Source organism: Bos mutus, chromosome X (genome assembly GCF_027580195.1).
Source record: "Bos mutus isolate GX-2022 chromosome X, NWIPB_WYAK_1.1, whole genome shotgun sequence".
Classification (NCBI taxonomy): Eukaryota; Metazoa; Chordata; class Mammalia; order Artiodactyla; family Bovidae; genus Bos; species Bos mutus.
This window is the reverse complement of record NC_091646.1, coordinates 124802864-124818612: the sequence shown is the minus strand read 5'-3', so window position 1 is coordinate 124818612 and position 15749 is coordinate 124802864. Positions and strand designations below refer to the sequence as shown.

At 40.1% G+C, this 15749-nt stretch overlaps 1 protein-coding gene across 8 annotated transcripts in view; it reads right to left on the bottom strand.

Annotated features, from left to right (window-relative positions):
- Positions 1-15749, bottom strand: part of PPEF1 (protein phosphatase with EF-hand domain 1) — a 158094-nt gene that overhangs the window by 33279 nt on the left and 109066 nt on the right. For 7 of the 8 annotated variants that reach the window (XM_070366541.1, XM_070366535.1, XM_070366534.1 and 4 more), the window contains 3 exons: positions 4467-4633; positions 1605-1641; positions 384-533 (listed from right to left, as the gene is read on the bottom strand). In XM_070366541.1, coding sequence (XP_070222642.1) covers positions 384-533; positions 1605-1641; positions 4467-4633 — 354 coding nt within the window. The remainder of the gene's footprint in view (positions 1-383; positions 534-1604; positions 1642-4466; positions 4634-15749) is intronic. The other variant, XM_070366540.1, reaches the window with a different exon arrangement.

Here is a 15749-nt window from a genome sequence, read left to right as displayed (position 1 = left end):
ATAATGTGAAAGTACTTAATGCCACTGAACTGCACACTTAAAAACGGTTAAAGTGTAAACTTATGTTGGTATATTTTACCACAACATTGATTAATTAGAAATTTTAACTTTTCAAAAATCAAGATTTTTCACTTTTAGAAACAATTATGAAATGCCAATATTTTCCCACTTTCACCATGAATTTTTAAAAATATTTTTTCTATGCATAGAAGTTATCAATTTAGTTCTTTATCACTCAATCATGGATTTTCTTAAAATTTTTACTCATTTTTTCAGAGTTATAGCAATCACTAAAACACAAATCTATATAAAACAATACATGAAAGGAGGTATGTATCCCTTTGTAAATCTGAGACAACATTCATGCAAACATTGCTTCTTACTTTGTTTCTTTCTATACGGTGGAGTAAATTCAAGTCTGTGGACTCTGATATCCCTCCATGTATGACCAGGACTTCATTGTCAATGATTGTACCAATTGGGAGCCAGGTATAGACCTCTTCCAAGATTTGTAAGATTTTTTTTCCATGCAGCTGTAAGTAAGAGCTTGAGTAAGTTTGTTTTTCTGATAGGTTCAATTTTACTCAATAGTCCCAACATATGGACAAAAACCAACAGTTTTCATGCCACCCAAACTAGGTCAGGATGGACACACTAACCAACAAGCATGCATGAATCATCTTTTAATTCTCTTTTTTTGATACTTTGACTTGCTGACCCAGGGGAAGAGACTGCCCCTCCCAAGGCTAGTTAATTCCTAGAGATAGAAAGGAGTTGTCTTTTGTATGTAAAGCAGGGTGCCTTTCATATGCAAATAAACCTAATCAGAGCCCATCCTCCCAACTAGTCCTTTGCGGATTTAACCAGCCTGCCAATGCAGGAAACATGAGACACCTGGGTTCCATTCCTGGGTCAGGAAGATTCTCCGGGAGGAGGGCATGGCAACCCACTCCAGTATTCTTGCCTTGAGACTCCCATGGACAGAGGAGCCTGGTGGGCTACAGTCCATGGGGTCACACAGAGTCAGACACGACTGAGCAGCACACCCAGGGCCACTATTTCCTGCTCTAATCACCCCAGGGCGAGCCAGATACCAGGCAACCATGGACAGCTTGTAAACCCCAGAGCCTGCTGAGATTACTCAAACGAGCCAATCCTAAACCTGCTTACACTGCCTCACCCATTTCTTCCTGAGAAAACCACAATAAAGGCTCTTGCCACTGCCTCTGACTGACCCTGAGGCGCAGCCCCATACAGTGTGGTGCTCCACTGACTTCAGTTTCTAAGGAATTGTGAGTAAAAACCTTTCCCTTCATGACAGTCATTTTCATGTTTTACCAAACCTGAGTAAAAAAATCCCAGGTATCTTTGAAACAACAGAGTCTGTATCTGTGTTAAAACTCACACAGAAGTCACAATGAAAAAGCTTCGTTTAGTCCAGAAAGAAAAACAGGTCTTCACCATGGCCAAGGCTTCCTTTTGTGCTTTTATTGGCCTGGATTCTGATTAATTTTCCCATCATCCTTCTTGAAGCTTTTTCTTTTTTTAAACTTCTATGTATAAACAGCAAAGAGGATGTAAAAAAAAAAGTAGATGAGTCTTACCTTATATTTATGTAAAATTTCTTTCGTGAAGCCATACCTGAAAAAAACAATGGGATTTCAACTCTCTCACTGAATGTTGATAACTCCCACTTACCTGAGTCAAGTCATGCAAAAAAGCGAGTCCTTGACATCTTACTATCACAAGTATCAAGAACTCAAGCAACTAGACTTCAGTTGGAACTGTTACTTACTCAAGTCTTTGCTAGGCACTATGGGAAAGAACAAAGGCAGCTGATGACGTCATCCCTACCCTCAAGGAGTTTAGAGTATAGCTGGGAAAAGAAGATAAATTTTCATGAAACCAATACAAGACAACTTAAGAAATATGTGGTGGGCACCCATGTCTGAGTACTGCAAGTATTCAGAGATGTGTGCTGTGGCCACTGAGGGAAGGTGTGTGGGAGAATGTTTTTCATTTAGATAGAATTTCTCAGACATCCTATACCTTATGGTAAATGAATGATTAGGAGGGAAAAAAGACCAAACAAAGACAAAGAAAAGCCTAGAAGGTAATAAGTTGGTTCTTAATACTCTCTCTGACATAGCTCATGTAATGGTATTGAGCGTTTTAATAAAAAGTATCAGGAAGTTTAATGCCTGAATAGCAGTCACTAAAAGGGATTTAATGATGAGATGTTTTTTCCAATACTTTCCTTGCCTTAAGATAATAATATATACCTTGAACACCCAACAAAGTGAAGTCAGAATGCAGCATACTCACTCCAGGTTTCCACACAAATCATGTCATGTGAAGCTTCTACAGTGTAACATGATGTTTCCTGAAATGAACTCAGTCCTGCCCATTCAACAGCACCTCAAATCTCAAATCAGCTTACCCCCAACTGAATTCATTATTCTCCCTCAGCCCACCTTTCTCCTCTTATCATGTTCCCAGTATCAGTGATATTGCAAATTCAACCTAGGAATCTGGAGGTCATCTTGATTCTCTCTTCTTTCAAGTCGTCCATATCATGTTACCAAGCCTTAAATCAATGCCTAAACTCCTCTTGAATCTATCTACTTCTTTGCTTCTCCATCTCCCAGTCTAAGTGAGAGCCCATCATCTATCTCTTCAACTCTTATATTTCCTACTGGCATCCCCATATCTATTCTTGTCCCTCACCAAACTACTCTTACTGCTGCATCTTACAACACAAATTTTATAATACTCTTCAATGATTTTCTTCTGTCCTCAGAAGAAAGCTCAAGTTCCTCTACAATAATTTCTTATGTCTCCAGCTCTATCAGGTACCATTCTGTTCTTCAGTTTATGCTTCTCCTATCTTGAATTTCTTTCAAATCTAAAAAGTCCTTTCTCAAGCTCTGCCTAAGTTGTCTCTTCACTGTGGAACACTGTTTCCCATCCACTCTTGCCATGGTCCTCTCTTGGTTTCCTAATTCATCCTTCAGGTCTCAGGCTAATGTCATATTTCTATGGGAGAACCTTCCAACCACCTCTCAGACAGGTTGGATCTCCCTCTTTACAAATTCATCACATTTGAAAAACCTGCTCAACTTGTGTCTTCCCTGCTAGATGTAAATTCTAGAAGGGCAGGGGCCATGTCTCTGTCAGTAACCATTCAGCCCTAGATCCTGAAGCTGAAGCTCCAACACTTTGGCCACCTGACGTGTAGCGGTGACTCACTGAAAAAGTCCCTGATGCTGGGAAAGACTGATGGCAGGAGGAGAAGGGGGTGACGGAGGATAAGATGGATGGATGGCATCACCAACTCAATGGACATGAGTCTGAGCAAACTCTGGGAAATGGTGAAGGACAGGGAAGCCTGGCATGCTACAGTTCATGGGGTCACAAAGAGTCGGACGACTAAGCGACTGAACAGCATCAACAAATAGAACTGAAGAGCTAAATAAATGGAAGAATAAATGGCATGCCCAAATAAATGTTTTGAGCTATATTACATATATGTATTGAGCTATATTTTATATATATATATATAGCCTCTGAAAATAGCCTTGGGAATTTTTTCCTTCATATTTAGCATTTTCTTCCATACCTTAGGGTTAGAATTGAAACTCTTGTTTTCAGGCCAAGTGCCAAAACTGCCCCAAAGAGAAAACTCATCAGTTGCTGAGCTTTGATGCAGTTACTCAAAAGCCCAGCACTGAAGCATCTAACATGCCATGCCTTCTACTTCCCTAGTGCAAACTGGATTCTGTTTTTTCATAAAACAAGAAACAAAAGGAAAAGAAAAGGAGGAGAGGAAGAAGAGAAGGAATGGAAAGGGGAAAGGAGGAAGAGGAAAGAAAGGAAAGAAGAACATTTGTCACTTACTATGCCTTTCACAGCAAAAACTGGTAAACCACTTAACCAATCTTTATTCCCCCAGCTTCCATTGAGTCAGATAGCTGAAATGCTATGTTACCACTATTCTCCAATATGTTTACGAACAACTATGCCAGAAGCCATCACCATGTCATAAAAAAATATACACATCAGTGAAAAACACAGTACTAGTTTCCGAGACAACTTCTGAGGCAAGCCAAAAGAGTATCGAGAGAATGAGTCCATCTAAACTTGCTCATAGAACAACCCCACCTCCAAACCTGGCCTAACACGTCTAGAAAGCACACAATTTGACTTGGGAAGGGTGGGCATGGGGGGAAGAACATAATAGAAGGGAGAAGGAAGGATTGGAAGAAAAGATAGGAAGGGAATTTTAGAGCAATTTATACTCACACAGTAGAGGATTGAGGGAGCTAAACTGGGATAAGAACTGAGATCTTCCTTGAGATTCTCATCCCTACTTCTCTACACTCACCTCTAACTCTCTGCTAGGAACTAAACATGGTAGCATTTTCCAGAACAGGAAACAAAAGAGGAAATCTACAGGGCTAGGTTACCTCATATTCATCATAAAATCCTCATGGTTGCCTCTGTTCAAGTGCAGGTCATTTGGGTACACAAGAAAACTCACAAACAGGATCATTAGGATCTCCATGGAATTTTTTCCTCGATCTACAAAATCACCATTAAAAACATATGGGTTGGTCACTGAGGGGAGACCATTCTGTGGAAGGAAGAGGGGGGAAAAGGAGCAGTTAAAAGAATGTACTTTTTAAAGTAAGGTCTTGTACTTAACGTTCACACGGATATGGAGAAAAGAGGCTGAGTCAGTTCTTCCACTGGGAAAAATCTGCTTACCCACTCAAGCCTATTTGACTCTTCCAGGGCAAGGGTGAAAGGTTTCACTCTTCTCCTGCAAGAGACCTTTTGGAAGTAAAGAATTAGCTTGGGACAGGAAGACTCCAGGGGGGTGGCTCATCCTACTCACTCCCACCCATGAAAACTATGAGTTTTCTCTGAAAGGACCTGATAATTATCCTATTAAAAATGGATTCTTTCATCTCTTCCTTGGGTAAAGAGGGAAAAACATTGAACTAAGTAAGAGCCAGAAGTCGTTCATTCTAAGGGACCCTCTGTTTAATTTCTCTAGGCTGTGATTCTCTCAATTTGTAAAAACAACTCCATCCCAGATCAAAAATGAGAGATAGGATATGAATGTACTCAGGAAAGTGTAAGGTACTGTCCAACTGTGAGCAGAGCTAATATACCATCAGTCCACTCTGATACAATTACACCAGGTGTTGGAGGCATGTGTTCTTGACTGCTCACCAACCAGAGCCATATTTGTTGTTTAATATGTTGATTACCACTCCTGAGCATAATACTTTAAAATATAGTGTTAGCATAAAAAAAGACTGGGATTAGGACAAAGGTCTTTATAGCGGCTATTCTTTCCTTTACTTCTGTACTAGTAAACTCTAAAATAAAACACGCCATGTCTGGTAGAGAAATGGTTGAGTGCATTTTTATTGCATAGTAAGATAATTCAAATGTCTAAAAAATACATTACAAAAAGAAAATTTTAAATACTTATATATTCTAATATATGTCCTCTTTCCAAAAAGTTACCTTCAAGAAGTAATTCACATATTCTAGATATGTTAAACTTTTTCAAATGATTTTTGATTTTCTCTTTTGTTAAGTTTCAAATTATGTAAGAAAATATTACTTTATACTCACCACCTAGTATTTATATACATTTTAAATTGTTCATATCAATATGACAAAAATAGTTGAAAAAAATAAAATACAAGTTGTAGCATATAACTTAGGAATTCCAGAAGTCAGTATGCAACAAAACATGTTCTAAAGGCAACTGGAAAACAGCAAGCAAGCAGTGGTGTAGCATTCTGGGCCAGAAGACTTATTCTCTAATTCAACTCCACTGTTACCCATGTGTCCCTGGGCAAGTTATTTGATCATTATGAACTCTAGTTTCCCATCTGTTAAATTATAACTTCCATGCTTATCATACAGGGCTACTTTGGAACTCACATGAGACTGTAGTGTGTAAAAACTACAGTGTGCTTTTACTATAGTGTGTAAAAATTATAAAGTACCACACAAACTAAGAGATTCATTTTATTATGACCTCCATGTTATTTCTAACTTTACAATCCCACTAATTTATATTGTCTTATACATGAATTCACATAACCTATTCACACTGGGCTTAGATAGTGTGAGCAATTATAAAACTATAGGTTATTGTTCATCAAAACATAAAGGAAAAGGCAGTGATTCTGCATCTCTAATACTCTTCCTTCCCCCAGACTTCAGCTGGCTGCGATGAGTAACCTGGAGAAGTCTGAGGAGTGCTGGAGGCTATAGGTTCTATCGGGATGTCCAGGACTGAAGGGGGCTTAAGGAGCAGCAGAGAGCCATGGAAGAACTAGGCCTGAGGGGACATGTAGACTCTGTGATTAAGGGGACACTTTGTCTCAGAGCATGTGTGTGGTCTTGGTTGTGGGGGAAGGATCTGTATCTTACCGGAAAGGCAGGAGAACTTTCACATCTCTGAAACTAAAAGAATACTAACACTTCATTTAGAGACACCTAGGAACACAGAGACTTCCTCTCACACTCTTGATGCAGAAGCAGAAAGTGTTGTTGTGCCTCCAACTATGGAGAAGCTTAAGCAGAAAATTAAAAATGGAAATAACCTCATATTTAAGAGGATCCAGTAACCAGAGAGAGGCAGACCAATCAGACCTACTAAAGTACCATTCCCTAATGAGGTAACAGTGCTGGAGGAGACAGAGGCCAACTTTTTAAAAAATGAGAGTACCATGAAATAAAGAACAGAAAGTCAGTAATTCTTGGCATTAAAAATATACTATTGAAATTTAAAATATCAATAGACTGGTGATAACTAAAAGATAGAATGGTTGAAAAATACATTGCTGACCTGAAAGAGCAAGCAGATGAAAAATCTCTCACAAAGAGCAAAAGGCAAAACGATGGAAATCATGAGGGATGAGTAAGACATTAGAGTTCAGAGTCAAGAGAACTAATATGCCAACAATAAGCATTCGAGAATCAGGAAAAAGGAACAGATGGAGAAGAGGCAATAATTACATAAATAAGAGAGGGAATTTTCTACGGTTTAAAATGAGACTTCACCCTGAAGTTTGAAAGAGCTCATGACTCCTGTGTTCAATGAACCTGTACTGATTGCTTGTTATGCACCAGACATAATTTTAGGTGTTAGAAACACAGAAGTAAACAATACGAAGTCCCTGCATTTAAAGAGTTTCCATTTAAAGAACCTAGCATCCACATGCCCCACAAAGGAAAACACTCAAGAACATATTTTAACCAAATAAGAGCAGTAACAATAAAAAGTCCTTAAGCCTGGGAAGACTAAGAGAAAAGATTACAGATGTGAACAGTGAACCTTGCAATACATAATTAAATATAAATCAATAGCAATAATGTAGAAATTGTTTTCTCTGAAACAGCTAACAGAAAAACCTAAATGAACTTTTTGGCCAACCCGATACAAAACAAGGATTCAAGAAATAGAAGAGATGTCGTATGAAGGAAATCTGATAATGGTCAAGAACTAAAAATCTGGCATGAGCCAAAACTAAGGATTTGTAGGGGATGTGAAGGGAGAAAAGTAAAATTCTCTACAAATCTCATCTGAATGGGGAATGTACATGGAAAGTGCGAAAACACATATTTATCTTCCTGGAGGAGAGAGAGGATGATGAAGAAGGAATAAAGTTATAGCTATTTGAGAAGTATACACGCATACATCATTTATTAGAAATGTCAGGAATGGGTAATGAATAGGAAAGCATGGTAAAAATGCCAAAGAAAACAATAATTTAAAAAACTTCACCAAAACAGCAAAAGGAAAGACTACTTTAAAGCACAAAACTCCAAGTATGTATAGTTTGTGAGAAATACACATGAAAAAAAATAAAGGGAGACTGAAAGCAAGGTAAATGAAACAAAGAAAAGGTAAAGATGAAAATATTAATATTTGACAAAGTGGAATTTAATATGCAAAGTGCTAAAAATTATCACAAAGCAACATTATATCATAATAATGGGCACTTTATAAAGAAAGTTTAATTTATAAACTTGTATTCAATAAACAAAAGAACAAGTTTTTGCTTCATATATTTACTATAAATGCAAGAAGAAAATTTTTAAAAACACAGAGTAAATTATTCAAACTTAATTATTGGTTTAAAATAATGTCCACAAATTATTTGATACTCCCTTTAAAAGGTGAAGCCTAACACCACTCCCTGAACGTGGGCTGGACTTAGTGATTTGCTTCTAAGGAAGGAATAAGAAACAAAAGCAAGAATGCCGGTGTGTAACTGTGGAGACTAAGTCATAAAGGAGACTACAGCCTCCTATCTGTTCTCTCGGATCACTCACTCTGGGAAACGCTACTGCTCTGTCATGAGAACACTCAGGTACCCTGTGGAGAGGACCATGTGGCTGTTCTGTCAGTAGCCAGTAGGGAGCTAACTGAAAAGCTGTGTCTGCAGCCATATGAGTCAGCAATCTTGGAAGTGGGTCCACCAGGTCCAGTCAACCTTACAAATGACTGCAGCCCTGGCCAACAGCTTGATAGCCAGCTCATGAGAGACCTTCAGGCAGAACCACCCAGCTAAGCTGTACTCACATTTCTGAATCACAGAAACTGTGAGATACTAAACATTTGCGGTTTTAAGCCAGTTAAGTACTGGGGTAATTTGTTATACAGAAATATATAATACACATATTTTAAAAGATACAAATGGAAAAAATTGAATGTATAGTTTACCCTTGAACATTGAGCGTTTGAGCTGCAAGGGTCCACTTAAACACAAATTTTTAGTGTAGTAAATACTACACTACTGCATGGTCCATTGTTGGTTGAATCTATGGATACAGAGGAACTGCTGATGAGGAAGGCCAACAATCAGTTATACATGGATTAACTCTTATATTGTTCAAGGGTCAACTGTATAACTAATGAACTTAATAGATAGAAATACGAAGAACTCTACATCCTATGAACAGCGGGTACAATTAATTTTTCATTTGTCCACGGAGGTTTCATGAGAATCTATCATATACTTGATTTCAAAGAAATTCTTAACAAATTCAAAATAATAAACATTTCATAGGATGCAGTCTCATATCATAATCCAATAAAACCTGAAGCAAATAATATGATGCAAAAAATTCTAGCTTTTTGAATTAAGGTCCTTGGAAATTAAATATTATGGTCTTCATACCATTGGATTAAAGAAGAAATTAACAGCAATATTATAAATTTGACAGAAGGCTCACTAACAGCTAAAGTAAGAAAAAATGTGTAGTCTTAAATGCCTTCATTATTAAAGAAATGCACATGAAAGACTATATTCACCTTAACACATCAGAAAAATAAAATCAATTAGATAAAGATAAAAGCTGAAATTAAATGGAAAACAAAAAATGAAAGCAATATAATCCAAAGAGTGATTCTTTGAAAGAACTAATAAAATTGATGATAAAACTCATCATAAGCTTGATTAAGGATAAGTAAAAAAAGATAACAAAAAACATTTAAGATTAAAGATTAGAAAAAGACAAAGATATAGAGAAGTAAGTTTTAAACTTATATATATATAAAGAGAATATAATATTGGAATCTGTGGCAATATACTTTGACAATCTAGAGATATGGAAGATTTTCTTGAAAATTAGAAGCTACTAAAACTGATTCTAGTAAAGATACTAAAACTGATCCTAAAACTGGAATGCGTGAATTTAACTCAAATGACCATTACATCTACTACTGTAGGCAAGAATTCCTTAGAAGAAATGGTGTAGCCCTCAGAGTCAACAGAAGAGTCTGAAATGCAGTACTTGGATGCAGGCTCAAAAATGACAATGATCTCTATTTGTTTTCAAGGCAAACCATTTAATATCATAGTAATCCCAGTAATCCAAGTTTACGCTCTGACCAGTACTGCCGAAGAAGCTGAAGTTGAACAGTTCTATGAAGACCCATAAGACCTTCTAGAACTAACACCCAAAAAAGATGTCCTCTTCATTAAAAGGGACTTGAGAGAGTCAGTTCCTAGGCAGGTTGATAGGGAGTCTAGGGGTCCCCAAAGAGAGAGGGGTCTGGAATTCTCAAGGAGGAAGAAAGGACAAACTTTTTTTCTTTCTCCACATTCCTTAGGATTATATAACAATAATGTATCCTGCCTAAGGACAGTCTTTGGATTAAACCTTCTGTTATCTTAAAATGTTAATTATGGGAGTAGACCTGGTCTTTACAAGGATGTATCTTGCCTGAGGACAGTGTTACCTTAAAATGTAAATTATGGGAGTAGGTCTGATGAGGTCTTTACAACCTCCAGACATTCTTTGGATTCATTAGACAGTATATAACTTCATTGTTAACACTAGCAAGCGGGTACTCTTTCTGCCCCCTTCTGATGCCTATGTCAGAAGCTTTCTCTATCTCCTTTATACTTTAATAAAACTTTATTACACAAAAGCTCTGAGCGATCAAGCCTCGTCTCTGGCCCCGGATTGAATTCTTCTCCTCCGGGGGCCAAGAATCCCGGTGTATTCACGTGATTCAACAACAACCTTTCATCTTGGGGGCTCGTCCGGGATCCTTCAGGACAAGGTAAGGATGCTTGGAGCTTTAGTTCTTTGTTCTCTTAGCGAACACGTTTTCTGCCGTGCTTTACTAACTCTACCGTGTGCTTGTGTGAATGAATGGCACGCCCTGCGTGAAGCAAGTAAGGGGCCCTGCTTGCGGTTCTACGGTGATCTCATACAGCTTATGGCAGAAACCTGTCGGGGCGTTATACCGACCTGCCAACGCCAAGAGGTACCCAATGTCTATTTCGGGAACCGACCAGAAATGGGCAAAGCGTGTGGACGAACTCTCCTTTCTTGGTCAAACTTTTCAGTTTCTTTGACCATTTCATAACTCCTTGGGAATTAGAAGTACTAACCTAATCTATCGGATCATAGACTTTCAAGGGACTTGTGATCTATACTGTTATTGTGTACTGTGGCTTAGGTCCCAAACTTAGATTGGTAGTCAAGAAAGTGCCTAGCCTCGCTAGAAATCGAAAGTTCGGAAGCTAGATGGAGCTCTAGCTCCCAGAACATCTCTGAGGTTAAAGGTTACTCAGATTGGGACTGCGATGGGTTTTTTTCTTCTTTGGTAATGCCGGCTCTTAGTGGATCAGAGGAGGCTGTTATACTGGTGTGGTGATGCTTGGAAAGAACATCTCAGTTTTATGTTCGCGTCGGTCTTATTGTGGTCAGGAAATACTCAGGGTCGTGCACAGGCACTCAGGTGACAAATGTTTCCCCCGGTAGTCTTAGCTTGGGAGGCATTCCAGAAGGTTACTCTGATTCACCCCGGGTGACATCAGAGGCAAACAAGGTTAAGGGTGAAGAGCTGGACGTCAAGTAGGGATGCTATCAAGTCTACCCCTGGTACATCCCCACCCCATCTCGGTGGTAGAACCGGGAGGGACGAGCACGGCCCCTGCGTCGGTAAGGGACAGACTAAGTCCGACCAGGAAGGAAAAGCTTTTGGTGTAACGTCTGTCTACACCCCCATCTACAGCAGGGAGGGACGCCTCCGGTAGAAAAAATGGCGCTGGTCGCTTTTTTTTCCTCTCTTACAGATGGGAGCTAACAATTCCAGCCTCACTCCTTTGAACTGTATCCTGAAAAACTGGGATAGATTTGATCCCCAGGGCTTAAAGTAGACACACCTGGTCTTCCTGTGTATACTGCATGGCCACGGTATCCATTGGAGGACGGTGAACGGTGGCCAGTTGGAGGGTCTCTTAAGTATAATACTGTTCTACAATTAGACCGGTTCTGTAAGGAACAAGGGAAATGGGTAGAAGTAGCATATGTGTTGCCCTTTTTCTCTCTGTGAAATATGCCAGACTTATGTCCTAAGGGTATAGATTTGGGCGTGAAATCTTCAGCTCCCTCCTATCCTCTTACTTTGCCCCCGTACCAGGGACTCCAAACTGGGATTCAAACTGCCCACATGGAGGTCCAAACAACTCCTGTCTCAATACGACCTCAGACTACTCTGGTTTCAGTAGAAACTCAGACCATCGAAGTAAGAGATGAGATGGAGGACAGGAGACAAAGAGAAGAGGAAAAACAGGTTTCTCCAATCTATCCCTGGGATCATATGCACAGAGCAGCCAGAGAGACTGAGGAACAGCCACACAAGCTGTTGCTTCTTTATGAAACACCCACCGGGAGAAATAATCAGTCTGTGAGAGTTAATAAGCCTTTTTCTTATCAAGAAATACAAAGAATCAAGGAGGATCTGGGAGACTATTTAGAGGACCCAGAAAAATATATTAGAGCTTTTAAAGGTGTTACTCTGCTTTATGACCTCACTTGGAAGGATGTGATGTATATCTTGGGACAAACGCTGACTCCTGAGTCAAAGACTCGAATTTTGGGAAAAGCGGTTGCTTATGGAGATGAATGGCTTGGTAATGAATCAGTAGGGAAGAGGGAGAACGAGATAGCGGCCCTCCCCACTGGGAATCAGGCAGTCCCAACTATAGAACCAGACTGGGACTACAACACAGCTAAAGGAAGATGGGATCAGAGTCATTTTGTTAGATGTATTCTTGAGGGACTTAGGCTGGCTCGTTCTAAGCCTTTAAACTATGGCAAATTGGCAGACATAGAACAGGAGGAGAAAGAAGCTCCTGGTAAATTCCTAGATAGACTGAGAGAAGGCCTTCGCAGATTCACTGAGATTGATCCCGAAAGTGAAGAGGGAAAAGTGATCTTAAAGGATAGATTTCTCACTCAGTCAGCTCCAGATATCCGCCGTAAGCTATTAAAACAGGCGTATGGACCAAATCAGTCTTTATATACTCTGTTACAACTGGCTCAGACAGTCTATTATGGTAGAGAATATGAGGAAAAGAAAGAAAGGCAAAAAACGACAAAGGAAAAGGCGGAAGCCTTGCCATGGCTATGAAAAACAGCCTGAGGAAAATGCCCAGAGGGGCCCAGGTGAAAAGGGATGGGCTTGCTACTACTGTGGAAAGGAGGGGCACCTCAAGCGAGATTGCCCTCAGGCATCTAAGCTGCCCCATGTCTAGTCTGCAAAGGACCACACTGGAAGAGAGACTGCCCCCAGAGGCGTAGGTCTCCCGGGTCGGACTCTCAAGACAAATCAGGACTGAAGGTGCCCGGGGGTCCCCACACAAGCTCCCGTCCTAATTACACCTGAGGAACCCCGGGTATTAATAGTTGTGGGGGGCCAATCCGTCGATTTCCTTTTAGATACTGGGGCAACTTATTCTGTGCTTACTGAAGCCCCTGGCCCACTTTCTTCCCGATCCGCTTCCGTAATGGGACTGTCTGGACGAGCCAAAAGGTATTATTTCAGTTATTCTTTATCTTGCAACTGGGTTTCTGTGCTGTTTTCACACGAGTTTCTGATCGTGCCAGAATCTCCCTCACCCCTTTTGGGAAGGGATATACTGAGCAAGGTCCATGCCTCTGTTTTCATGAATATGGAGCCCTCCCTTTCTCTCCCTTTAGTTGAACAAAATGTAAATCCTAGAGTATGGGCTGATGGAAAATCTGTGGGTCAAGCACAAAATGCTATTCCTGTAGTTGTCAAGCTCAAAGACCCACATAAGAAGTATCCACTGAAACCTGAAGTTAAGGAAGGGTTAAAACCCATCATCAAAAATTTAAAGGAGCAGGGACTATTAATTCCCTGTAACAGTCCTTGCAACACTCCTATTTTGGGTATAAAGAAATCGAATGGTAAATGGAGACTAGTTCAAGATTTACGAATAATAAATGAGGCTGTAGTTCCTTTACACCCCGAGGTGCCTAATCCTTATACTCTATTGTCTGAAATTCCTGAACGGGCCAAATATTTCTCAGTAATTGATTTAAAGGATGCCTTCTATTCAGTGCCTTTGGCGGAAGAAAGTCAATTCCTATTTGCCTTTGAAGACCCTACGCAGCCAGCTTCTCAGTTAACCTGGACAGTTTTGCCCCAGGGGTTTCGTGACAGTCCTCACTTATTCAGACAAAGTTCGTCACGAGATCTACAAAACTTTAATAGCTCTGAAGCAGTGGTGTTACAATATGTAGATGATATTTTGCTCTGTGCTGAGACAGAGGAAGCTTGTTCGAAAGCTTCAGAGGATTTCTTAAACTTTCTGGCAGGCTGTGGTTACAAGGCATCAAGAGAAAAGGCTCAGCTTTGTCAACAATCGGTTAGATATCTGGGCCTAATCATATCAGAAGGGACTAGGGCCATAGGCCCTGAGAGAATTAAACCTATACTAAATCACCCCCTACCTATGACTTTAAGACAATTGAGAGGATTTTGGGGAATCACAGGTTACTGTCACATTTGGATTCCGGGTTACAGGGAACTTGCTCGGCCTTTATATAAACTTATAGCTGAAACTCAGCAGGCCCAAACAGACAAACTGGTTTGGTCTCCAGAAACTCAAAAGGCTTTTAAGGTTCTTCAGACTGCTCTCCAGCTCTGAGCTTGCCCACAGGGTCAGAATTTAATTTGTCTGTCACTGAAAGAAAAGGTGTGGCATTGGGAGTTTTGACACAACCCCGAGGGCCTCACCAACAACCTATTGCTTATCTAAACAGAGAATTAGATGTAGTTTCACGTGGGTGGCCCCACTGCCTAAGAGTAACTGGGGCAGCGGCTTTATTAGCACCTGAAGCTTTAAAAATAATTAATGGACGAAACCTTACTGTACTGACTTCTCATGATGTGAGTGGAATCTTACATTCTAAGGTTAATATTTGGATGACAGACAGTAGGCTTCTTAAGTATCAGTTATTGTTGTTAGAAGGACCAGTAACTAAGCTTAAAGTTTGTGGAAATTTAAATCCTGCCTGAGAAGGAAAATGAAACACCTGATCACGATTGTTCTCAATTCCTAACTTTGAGCTATGCAGCTCAGGAGGATCTAAAGGATACCCCATTAGACAATCCTGACATGGAAATATTTACAGATGGCAGTTCTTTTGTTCAGGATGGAAAGCGTAAAGCAGGTTATGCTGTGGTGACTGCTGAACAGGTTTTGGAAGCAAAATCTCTCCCCCAGGGAACCAGTGCTCAGTTAGCGGAGCTTGTGGCCCTGACCCGAGCTCTAGAGTTAAGCAAAGGGCAGCGGATGGGCCTGATAATCTATGTGAGTCTACTTCTGCTGACTCCAAATATCCTGAGTCTGCTGTTGTATCCTCAAGACAATATATTCCTGTCCTGGGCTCACTCATATGCTACATTCCACAATCGGTCTAACTGCTGGGTCTGCAGAGAGCTCCCCTCTTCGTCAGTGGAAGGCTTCCTGTGGTGGACATCCCCACTTCAAGAAAAAGACTTTCTCCAAGTCTGTGAATACCTTCGACAACAATCACATGCGATGCCTCTTCTTCATCTGATGACGTCTACCAACCCTAAAATGGACTGGTGCAACTTTGTACTCTAACTATGGACATAATGTGACTTTTAATTTTGATTCCTCAATTGCCTCACTTTGGGAGACATTAACTAGTTCCCCATGGTGGACAACTATCTTAATTACAATAATTCTGGTGTTTTGTTTTGCTGTTTGCTCCTGCATCTGTAATTGTATAACTGGATTTGTTTCTAGCCATGAAAACTTTTAAGTTACAAATGGTTGCTCAAACTCCTGCTACTGCTGTAGCTTCCTCCAACTACTATTTGGGGCCCCTGGATCAGATATCCTCAATATGAGGATTAG